Source organism: Pseudorasbora parva, chromosome 11, assembly GCF_024679245.1.
Source record: "Pseudorasbora parva isolate DD20220531a chromosome 11, ASM2467924v1, whole genome shotgun sequence".
Lineage (NCBI taxonomy): Eukaryota > Metazoa > Chordata > Actinopteri > Cypriniformes > Gobionidae > Pseudorasbora > Pseudorasbora parva.
The window spans coordinates 41,978,844-41,991,066 of NC_090182.1; the positions used below are offsets into that span (position 1 = coordinate 41,978,844).

At 38.7% G+C, this 12,223-nt stretch overlaps 1 protein-coding gene across 7 annotated transcripts in view; it reads left to right on the top strand.

The window, feature by feature from the left end:
- Nucleotides 1–10,857, top strand: part of enox2 (ecto-NOX disulfide-thiol exchanger 2) — a 360,733-nt gene extending 349,876 nt beyond the window's left edge. For all 7 annotated transcript variants that reach the window (XM_067457977.1, XM_067457978.1, XM_067457979.1 and 4 more), the window contains 2 exons: nt 4,287–4,372; nt 10,207–10,857. In XM_067457977.1, the coding sequence (XP_067314078.1) occupies nt 4,287–4,372; nt 10,207–10,338 (218 nt within the window). In that variant the 3' untranslated portion in view covers nt 10,339–10,857. The remainder of the gene's footprint in view (nt 1–4,286; nt 4,373–10,206) is intronic.
- The last annotated feature ends 1,366 nt before the right edge of the window (nt 10,858–12,223 follow it).

The following is a 12,223-nucleotide window of genomic DNA, read 5'->3' on the forward strand; positions in this document are numbered from 1 at the left end:
CCTGTCAGGACTAAGGGAGAAGAGACCATGCCTCCATTCAGACTTAATTAAATGTACATTGTGATAGTGAACCCCTGTAGAAAATCAAATGTTTTTTGGGAAACAGAGAGAAGCCACATTATTTGTGACCCGTGCTGGTAAAATAAGTCGGAATGCACACAGGATCATTTCGACCTACAGGCAAAACAAGTGAAAAATGTTGATTTTGAGGTTTTCACAAAAATTAGTTCATTAAGCCCTCGTCTAGTGCTCCAAACGGCAATTAAACACCTAAAAGTTTCTTCATTTGTATGTTTTCACAGAGGAGTACCTTTCCTTTGTCCATGAAAATGACCCTTACTTTACAGACTGACAGACCCGACGCGTGCACACAAAGACGCTATCCCGATATACACACATACACAGAATTACAGTACTTCAAAATATCTGTCTTGGCGAGTGTTCACACAAACATTATCGGTTTTGTCTTAAGTGAACGTTTGGTTAACTGTCGGGGAAAACATCTGATGTGTATTTATTATTTTAGATCCTTGCAGTAAAGTAGGACTTAATATATAGGCTGCCTGTCTCATTAATGTTAATCAGACAATTGTGGTATCATGGGAAAAAAAATAATAGTAATATTTCAAGATGAGCACTTATTAGACTGAAGAAGCTTAGGTGTGCACTTAGATGTGCATTAGGTGTATCATTTTTTAGAAAAATCATGTTAAACATTAATCAAAATGATATGTCAGGCTTTTGAGGAATGTTTATTTCCGTATAATTGCATTGCTTTATAGGGTTATTGGGGAAATATAGAGTGGCAACGGATATATACAGCGCCCTCCACTAACCCTCTATATAAGTAAAACTTACCACTAATGGCACCCTTAGTAAATATGAACAAAGGCAGCTGTGAAAATAAATCTGCATTGTTTATCCTTTAGATCTTTGATTCAAATCTTCACAAGTAAAATAATTGAAAGTGGGGGAACTGTCAATAAATGTATTTTCTCCAATGCATATTGGCCACAATTATTGTCACACCTAGAAATCCTTGAGTAAAATATCTCTGAAGTATATTCCCAATCATATTTACGTATTTTAGCACACCAGGGTGACTAGGAGCACGACATTGTCCAGCCATGACTTCATGTTCCACAGGAGTATAAATATGAGGAAACATAAAGTCTGGGTCATTCATCACACTGAGTAAAGCAAAAGAATATAGTTCTGATGTGCAGCAAAAGATTGTTGAGCTTCAGAAAAATAGAAAGCGGCTTAAAGAAAATCGCTAAAGCATTGAAAATCCCCATTTCCACCATCAGGGCAATAATGAAGAAATCAACTAAATATGTTATGAATCTGCCTGGAAGAGGACGTGTGTCTGTATCGCTCTAAAGCACAGCGAGGAGGAGAGTTTGAGTGGACAAAGACTCTTCAAGATCACAGAATTGCAGAGATTAGTTGAGTTTTGGGGTCAGAAAGAGTTAAAATGTATCAAATAACCCCTATAAACGCCATAAGTTGTTTAGGGAGGATTCAAGAAAAATCCACCTCGCTCATCCAGAAACAAACTCCAGCATATTGAGTTGTCATACCACTGGATCTTTAATGTTGTGGGTTTGTTTTCTTGCTGGAGGTCCTAAACATCTTTCATGATTCATGTTATCGTGGATTCTAGCAAATACCATCAAAAGATCAACACCTGACGGCTTCTGCTAGAAATATTAAAATGGGTCGTGATTGGATCTTCCATCAGGACAATGATCCAATACAAAAATCAAAATCAACACACAAATGTGTCATTGAGCACAAAATGAAGCTTCTGCCATGGCCACCTCAGTCCCCTAGAGCTGTGGATCTGGAGAGGTTCTGTATGGAGGAATGGTCTCTGAACTCCTGTCAGGTGTTCTCCAAACTCATCAGGCATTATAGGAGAAGACTCCTGGATGTTGTGGTGATCGGGCAGCAAAAAGTCTGGCCAACATGAAGAAAAAGAAAAAAACATTTATTTCGTAATGTAATTTCACCCCCACTTTCAAATCATTTTAATAAGGTTAGAATTTTGTGAAGATTTGAATAAAAGATTCAAAAGTATAAACAATGCAGATTTATTTTCACAGTCGCCTTTGCTCATATTTACCAAGGGTGCCAGTATTAGTGCAGGGCCATCGTAAGTAGTCTCATTGATTTTTGGCCATAAACATTTTAGCAACTGCACCAAATTGCTTAGTTTTGCTCAGTTTGGGCCCCTGAATTAAACTGATCTCTGAATAAAGTCTGAGATGCTCCTCTATCGTTCTATAAAAGCTTGATGTATTAAATATGTTATGCAACTTCTTTCATTTCGATTTTTAGAGTATTATGACATATGTCAGGCTATACAGTGTTAAAAAAGTGGTGTGACTTCTGTTCAGGGCAGTTTTCCCCTATAGGCCACTATCCATCATGGAATCCGAATAATCCCCATTTAATTGACAACATCAGTCTGTTCTCCCCTGCACCGATAGCTGGTGTGTCAGTGGGTCCTGAAAAAACAACTCATTTAACAGCTCCAAGACCATTTGACTTTCTGTTAGTTAAACAAGAAATTAATGAATAAAACTAAATTATTTGTGGATAGGAATTCTTAATTTGTGACCAAAATATCTAAATGTTGTGCATCCAAGCATTTGACCTTATTCTCAAGCTGTGTAAAAGTTTCGTCTGAGGAACAGACTGAAATTCGAGCCAATATCTGCCGAAGATCTTCCTCTTCGCTGTAGCTACACTCCAACTAATTCCTTTTGGCACCACTGACGTCATACTTGGTGCAAAGCGTATTCACGCAACATATTGTATATATGCAAATGAGGGTTGAGAGCTGCATAAGAGGGCATTTTCATTGACTAATGTCATATGGCTTCATATATGAAATTGTATGAACCACTTCTATGTTGATTTTTGTCATCACTGTTAATCTGCTCATTCTGTGTTGCATTGAAGAAAGCAAACCACATGGGTTTGGAATGACATGAAGTTGAGTAAAAAGAAAAAGAAAAAATGTAACCTTTGGATGAAGTATCAAGCACAGCTGCCAGCTCAGGGTGTGTGTTTAAGCACATACAGCATTATATCTTCTAGCACTTGTGCATTAATTAGTGAAACATTGCATTACATTATAAAAGGTCCATTTTCTTTCACCTTACAATGTTTGGCTTTGGATCAATGTGTGTAAATGGAAAGGTATAGTAATCCAAACACACTGCGATGAAACATGCGTATAATATATAAACTATGTCTACAGTCCATCAAGACTAATGGAATATTGACTTTGCGGCACCTGTGCGTTTCTCTCTGGAGAGCTGATTTGCTTCCCTGGTTATACCGTAATGCATTCAGAATAATTGAGTTATTCTCAATCACATTCAAGCCAGAAGTGCTAATAGCAGCTGTTATTGTTATTCCATATGTTGGAGTGTGTGAATGAAACACTCATCAGGCCGAAGAACGACCTTGATTACGCCAAACAGCATCAAAACTCCAGTTAAACACTCACAATCATTTAGAAAGTTCAAGAGGCAGAGTTAAGCGATGAAGACATCCACTTCAGGGAAAACACCTCAAGTACTTGGAATTTGCAAATCAGCGTTTGGAAATATCAGATGCTGAGCAGTTGTGCTCTGTTCCAAAACCAGAGCTACCTATGTAGGTGGCATTTTAAGGCCTCATAGGCACACTCTCATTTTTGTTTGTGTCATATTTATATAATTAAATAAATATTAAATAAATTTACATACAGTAAGTACATTCATGTATATTTGTTAATAAAATATTTTTTTAAATACAAATTAATATATATATTTATATATTAAACAAATATATTTATTTGTATACTGTACATATATTTTATGCTATATACAGTATTTATTTACAATGGTGTAATATATTTATAAATGTGATAAATTAGGGCTGTCAAAAATAGTTGTCTATTTATACTTTCTATTTAGCATGTCCAAATATTTCAAATGGTATAACTAGTCATTTTCTTATTAAATTTATGCGCAAACTTAATGCGCAAAATAAACTTTTGAGCACGTTGAGCTCTCGACCACTGTAATAATTAATTTCATCCCCAGAAACTGAGACAAATTTTTTTATTAGAGACATCAGTGTCATGAATGGTATCAGTGATATTGTACTTCATTCATAGTACTTACTAAAAATATGGCTAAAAGCTAGCAGCTTCTAAAAGGCTTTGGAACAACTGTTAGGTTTATATTGTGTAGATCAGTGGTTCATCTTTGGCTTTGCTTCCACAGGAATCATCTCAACGTTTCTTCACGTCCATCCTTTTGGAGCCAGCATTGAATATATCTGCTCCTATTTACAGCGGCTGGACACTAAGGTACCAGGATTTACAGTTCAGAAATTCACTATTAAGCTCAATTTTGAATCGACTTCTGACAGAAGAGCTGCACGTTGGGTGTATTTTGTAGCACAGGGTGAAATCAGTGTGTACATTAACGATTTGAGGGAAATATACATTTAATATAAAACCTTAAAATGGCGCTCTGTGGCATGGCAGGATTTTAAACAACTTCCTGAGTCGCCGAATGCCGCCACCGGTGTGTGTACACTCATTTAAAACAATGTGTTCGAATTTTAAAGACGTGGTGCAGCGCCGAGCACCGCTGAGCTTCGCGTTCGGTGTGCGAACCCCTTTAGTATTTGAAATCAACATGATTTCTTAAAGGTCCACTATGTAGTATTTTTGCAGTAAAATATCCAAAATCCACTAGGCCGGTGTTATATATTTTGTTCAGTTGAGTACCTACAATATCCCAGATGTTTCCAACTATTTGTAAATTGTGAGAAAATTGCTATTTTAACTAAGGACCGGAACGTTTCAGCATAGCGTCTGAGGGAGTCGCCTGTCAATCACTTCATATCTGCGCTACCCTCGGTTTCGGGTTTTATTTGGCAGGAGCGCTTTACTCTTAGCAGTGTGAACAAGTGAACGCACAGAGTAACGTCATAACATCATTTTAAACACACTTAAATGTATCTAATATGATAAACAGAGCTGCATTACCTCAAAATCATAACCGAAAGAGCAGATCCGTCATAATAAAAGTCCCGGTGCTCGCGAGCCGTGTGTTTGTTTAACAATCGCTCCAGCGGCCGTGCTCAGCTCCACAACACTGTCCTGCTCTGTTTTACACTACAGTAACGTTAATAACCGCATACATGAACATGATTTCTGCCCGAGTCCTATTTTCCACCGGCTGTGAGGTGAAGACCACATGTCCCAAGATGCTGCGCTTAAACTTTGCGTTATCAAACTACGCCTTTGTTTAGAATAGGCGCCCTCCAGTGGACGGAAAGTTGCATAGTGCACCTTTAATGTGTAGTAACCGATCGGGTCCATTTTATGATTCATTGAAATACATTTCTTACATACAGTTCCTTTAACAGAAACTCTTCTAAATTAGCATACATTAATCAGCAAAACATTAATCACTACTAAATCTCCCTTACCATTAATCTTAATGAGAAAAAATAACATATATATATTAATTAATTTTAGCATTTACTCTCCATTTCGAGTGCCGTGTGCAAAGCATGCTGAGAAATAATTTAAAAAAAATCTCTGCCCAGTTTCAGTTAAATTTAAGTTAGTCTAAATTAAAGGGAATGAGTTCATACAACTCAAAACAATGAAACAGTTCAGTTTACTTGAAATATGTCAGTGCTGTAAACTCAAAAGAAAAAAAGTTCTAAATGCTCATAACAGTTTAAGTTTGCCCTACTCAAACCAATGAAGTATTTTGAGCGTTACAGTTTAAAGTGCAGTTCTTTGAAGATTCAGTCTCGAAGTCCTTCTTTTCTCAGAGCCTACTCTGCTCTGATTGATCAGATGGCCAAGTCTGGTGGGATTGTGATTGTGAATGCAAATGTGTTACATTGTTATTTAGGCATGTAACAGGAAGTACGACTGGAATTGCTGACAACTCGTTTCAGGCAGTTCAGAATCGTTACTTATTTTTATAACTCCATTGATCATGCACATTAATTTAACATGCACTTACATTTGATTTTTAGTTTTTTGAAAACACAATTTTATTATTTACTAGTTTCGATCTTCATAAAAGTTTTATCTGATGATTATAACCTTGACAAACACACACAGGCTACTCACTCTGACTGAATGTATTTACTGCTGTTCACAACACACACACACACACACACACACACACACACACACACAGACTGAAAGCATGTATGGCGGTCTGCTTACCATTCTAATGTTCTGCTGAGTAAACAGCCCTTGAGCAGACAGAAAGTTCTCAGGGTGTAAGCACAGCTCTCACACACGCACACACGCACGCACACACGCACGCGCACACACACACACACACACACACACACACACACACATTTCCTAAGTGTTTTCATCTTCCGGTTCTCAAATACAGTCCTCAAGCTTTCCCTGCCAAAATGTTTAATCCTGAAATAAAACGCTCATCTTACTATAGCGCAGTGTTGATTACCCTTTATTTTCCTTCATCTCCTCGGCTTTATCTCTCTCTCGCGCTCTCCTTTTGCTGTCACACAGTGACTAATTTACACTTACAGATGGAGGGTGAAAATGAGGTTCTATATCTTTTCAGCTCTGAGTTGAAGCCCTCCGGCTGTCAGTGCCCACGCTCTCCCTCTCCGCAGCACACACATGCCTTCATATCTTCATCAACACTCCCGCTTGTTTTCACTAAAAACAATGCACTCCAGTGGGAGGGTTTAATTGATAAACCGCCATTCACGTCGCCCTGCCTGGCACTCGATAAGCTGGTGCAAGTGGGTTTCGCGATCCTGTAAAGAACACAGTTCATGTCGCATTCGAGATTCATGGTTCGCTTATATACAGTGGGGTCCAAAAATCTGGGATTCAGAAATCAGATTTAGACAAATGCAGGCAAATGTCAAATGAAATATTTAAGATTCTACACCATTTCTAGGTCAATTATCAAACAAATACTTGTGTGGCTCTTTGTACAGATGACCAAATGTTCTTACACTCAATAAATGTCTATGATATTGGAATAATTCTTAAATCATACTGGGTAAAATTAACATTAGCTTTACACACACTTGTGGATTACCCTTTATTTTACGATGTCCTTGTTACAGTGTAATTATGCAAATAAGTACTAGGGTTATGGTTAAGATTAGGGTTTAGTTCAGGGCTAGTTGCACGTAATTATGCAGTATTTATAGTTACTACTATTCCTTTGGCGTTCAGTTGTTCATTCAGTTTGTAAAGCTAATACAATATAGCATAATTTGTACGGAAACATAAGTACTAAAGGAATATTTATGCTCAGTCTAGTCTCAGCCTCAGACGTGACATAGGACAGGCAGTCAACATTGGATCATCATCTGATTGGTGGAATTCTACAGGATTTCTAGGAGACGTGTGTCGCGTTCATCAACGATTCGCCTGGAAAAAAAGCTGTCGTAATGCTCAACTCCTTCGTGGAAGAAGAAAGCTGTCATGTTTGTATCAACTAAAAACTAAAAGCTGGATTTTCAAAAATATATGAAGTTCGCAGCACAAACTTGCACAGCACAGCGTTCCTGAATGAATGATTTATTAGACGCAAACCGGCATGTTATTTTAGGGACATTTACATTTTACCTGAACATGTCAATAAACTGTGAATGAAAGCTGTGATGGAGACTAAGCTCATTCAACTCTATTTGTGGCATAACAACCGTTGATTGTCACAAAAATAATTTCTACTCCTCTCTCAAAAAATAAATGCTTTTACTTTGTTTTGATGGTCCCTTCAACATATTCCGTTGACTATAAGTAAAGTTGCACCTCACATTAAAGTGTTAGTAGAGTATTAGTAGACTGGTAGGGTTAAAATAGTTGTAAAGTTACTTATAGTCAGTCAACCCGATCACACATAAATGCGTATAAATAGTACGAGTGTGCAATGTCGTGGAATGTATACGCCAAAACACATTTTGGCGTGCATATGATACGCTGTTTTTCGCGTGCATATGATACGCACTTTATGGCGTATATATGACACGCGCTTGGGTAGGTTTAGGGTGGTGGGGCGTATATATGACACGCGCTTGGGTAGGTTTAGGGTGGTGGGGCGTATATATGACACGCGCTTGGGTAGGTTTAGGGTGGTGGGGCGTATATATGACACGCGCTTGGGTAGGTTTAGGGTGGTGGGGCGTATATATGACACGCGCTTGGGTAGGTTTAGGGTGGTGGGGCGTATATATGACACGCTCTTGGGTAGGTTTAGGGTGGTGGGGCGTATATATGACACGCTCTTGGGTAGGTTTAGGGTGGTGGGGCGTATATATGACACGCGCTTGGGTAGGTTTAGGGTGGTGGGGCGTATATATGACACGCGCTTGGGTAGGTTTAGGGTGGTGGGGCGTATATATGACACGCTCTTGGGTAGGTTTAGGGTGGTGGGGCGTATATATGACACGCTCTTGGGTAGGTTTAGGGTGGTGGGGCGTATATATGACACGCGCTTGGGTAGGTTTTAGGGTGGTGGGGTGGGGGGTTCGTATGTATAATATGCCATAAAATGCGTATCATATGCACGCGAAAAACAGCGTGCCATAGACACGCCAAAATGAGTTTTGGCGTATACATTCCACGACATTGCACACTCGTACTATTTATACGCATTTTTGTGAGAATACCCTGAGTCAGTAGAGTGTCTGTTGGAGAAGCATCACAATAAAGAGTCAGCAGATATAGCAGACAGCCTACTAATACTAATGAGAGTATGAGAGATGGAGTTACTTGTAGTCAACAAAATGTTCAAAAGAGACCATCAAACTACATTTTTACCAAATAAACAATAATAATAATAAATGGGGCAGTAAATAGGGCCAATTTTTGAAGGACTTAAAAGCAGAAATGTGAAAATTTGAAAAGCACTTAGATAAATTCATAAAATGTATTATTTGAGCCGTGAAATTGTTCTAGTTATATTTATGGTCATTTAGGGTTTTAGGAGATACATTTTTCAAAGTCTAAAGTTATTTTTTAACGTTTTCTAGAGTCTAAAGTCTCATGTTCTAAGAGTCTAAATGTAAAAAAAAAAAAAAAGTCTTGTTTAGGAACTATTGAAATGTTTACAGATGGCCCCATTTACTTCCGTTATTAGTGCCTCACTGACCCAGATCTGGGCTTTTTTATTTAAAAAGTGACAAGTCTAAATGAAGTTATCATCATTATGCCACAAAAGCTGTTGATTGAGGTTAACTTGTATTTTAACCAGAATACCCGTCGATTTTACCTTATCAATCTGAGAGTGAGTCCGATGATGAAACATTCATCACGAGGACGACATGAGCAGGATGTTTCTCAGTGATACTCTACTCATTCAGAGTTACATCATGAGATGTTGCATCTGTAATTCCTCAGCATTAACAAGAGTCAACAAACCCATGTGTATATTTCTAACTTATTGAAGTGCATATGCGGGAACTGTATCAATAACAGCGCATACGGTAGCCCAGCACTAACGTGAATGACTCATGTAACAGTAAAGTTTGTAAAACAAATCTTGCTCCGTCCTTTATTTTTACTCCAAGTAGTAAGAACGACAGACAATCTGCATTAATAAAGACAGTTTTATGGAATAGCGCCCCAAAACTACGTATTTTAAACATGTGGCATAAAATCAATAATTATTCATTCTTGCAGTTTGTGATTCTGAGGAGCAGCTGGTCCGACTAAACTGGGTACTGACCCATCTTTCAAGAGCAAGCGTTTTGTGAATCCCGTGTTAAACTCTGAGATTTGGGAAACAGTCGTCAGTAAAATGACGTCTGAGGGCGGGTCAAGTTGTTTGCGGACGGATGATGTACAACATCGGTGTGCATTATGCAAATGTCCTGGTGATGTAGAACCGCCACACATTAGGATTCAAATACAAACGACTCGTTTAGGTGGTTCTTAGTCGATTATTTTGTTTGGAAGACAATCTTTATTTATTGTGCACTTTCAACTTTACAACTTTGCAGAACCTTTACATTCACAAACAGCGATATTACATACTGCATGGAAGGGAACATACGAAAAGCCATAATAGGGCACTTTAAATGAGAAAACTGGACACATTTTCACTAGTGGTCTCAGAGCTGTACATGCGGTTTGGAGCGTCCTAATCGTTGATGTTCTTGTTGTTTCAGATCAGTACCACAGAAGTGGAGACTCTTTTGGGTCGGCTGCCCTGCACGTTCAAGCAGGAGTTGACGGGTGTCGGGGCTAGTTTGGAGAAACGCTGGAAGTTCTGTGGGTTTGAGGGCATTAAGTCGGCGTAGAGACACGGGTTGGGCTTCCCGGAAAAAAAACAAAAAGATGGACCGGGGGGGTGGAGGGTTACCACCAATCACCTGCCAGCTCTCCATGTCCATCCGCCCAGCCCCATGGGATTTAAATGTGGAAATCTCAGAAAACACTTGGAGACCTGAAGAACCTCAAGACTGTGGTGTGTGTGTAGTATGTTTTAGTATGTGTACACACAAGCACATGTCGGAGTGTGTGTACCTGCACCGTGACTCTGAGCTGCTGATGCGACGGAAAACTCATTGGGTAAAAATCAGGGTTTGCTGGACCGAGGACTTGAACTGTCAACATACGTCTTTTTCTCGTTTCACCTCTAATTTGTAAAAAAAGAAAAGAAAGAAAAAGAAAAAAAGGACACCTTATAAATAACATGAATATATTTCTTTTCTCTTCTGTATAGTCTGCAGAAAAGTTGCATAGAATCTTTTGTTGACATATCCTGTAAATGTTTGAATATCTTACTATTTTTAAATAAAAAAACTACAACAACAGAATCTGCTCCCAGACTAATTTATTGGTTTTACAATCTAGGCCAGTGCTTCAAAAATCTGCAAAAGTTCAACTTTCAGCATCTCTGCTAATTAAAATGAGGAATCGTGGGATAAGGATACGCCTTCAGAAGACATTTCCTCTCACTTCGGCTGCAGTTATGCCACACACGTCCTTTCAAACCTTCAGGCTTTTCCTGCTTAAGCTGGTGACCACAGAGTCTGAAGCTCTCCTGTGTCCCTCAGCGATCTGAGGCGGCCGGCTGTGTTTTCCCATCTCTAATGGTTGGTTTTCTTTCATCTGATGTGTTTTATTTTTTTATATATGGACTTTTTTTATAATCACTTGTAGGGATGCACCGAATGTTCGGCAACCGAAATTATTCGGCCGAAAATAGCCAAAAAAGCACTTTCGGCATTCGGCCGAATAAGTAAAAAGGCCGAATAATTTTTGCCGAACAATGACGTTTTTAATGACGCGATCAAAAAGTAACCCACGTAGAGTGAGAGCCGCGTGCTTTATGCAGCAAACATGTCAGCAGTGTGGAAGCACTGTTTAGTGCTGCATCTCATGTCATCGATGAAAAGAGGAACTGACTTTCATGTGAGAAAGCAGAGAAGCTACTTTTCATAAAGAAGAACCTGCCACTTTTCCTGAAGAAGTAGGCTAAGTAGGCTTATGTCTAGGACAGTTTTTTATTTGTTGTGCACTATTCAATGCACATTTGTTGTTGTAGACATACAGAGTTACATTCTTTCAGCAGTCAGTTATAGGCCTAACATAGGCTATTCAAGAAGGGGGGCTTCTAAGATGGCCAAATAAAAATATATTTTTTATTTTACTAATTATTTATTTTAAGTTATGTTGTGCTTAGTTTGTATAATATCTGCTGGAATGTTAAAAAAAAATTCAGTGTTAAATATTTTGAAATTGTATTTTTGTTATTTGATTTATTTCTCAGAAAAGCAACACAGAATAGTAAAAAGCAAATTTTTACTATTTAATTATTGTAATGGTAAAAAGAATTGCCAAATTAATAGAGAAAATGCGCAAACACCGCGTTCGGTATTCGGCCTTTGGTCTTCGGCCAAGCATTTCATTATTATTCGGTTTCGGCTTCGGCCAAGAATTTCATTTCGGTGCATCCCTAATCACTTGCAGTTGACTGGTTACCAGACTGAGCAGCTGTAAATGTGTGGAGCAGTGAGCTTGTGAACTCAAATTAACAATCGGAGCGCCGCATGTATGTGTTGCATGTGCAAACGTGTGAGTGTTTGTTAGTCAGGAGTAAACGGTGTGAGTTGCGACTGAAGAGGAGAGAAGGCTCTTCCGGCAGCACAGTCAAGCGTCCCTAATGCTCTTCTGTTGTGC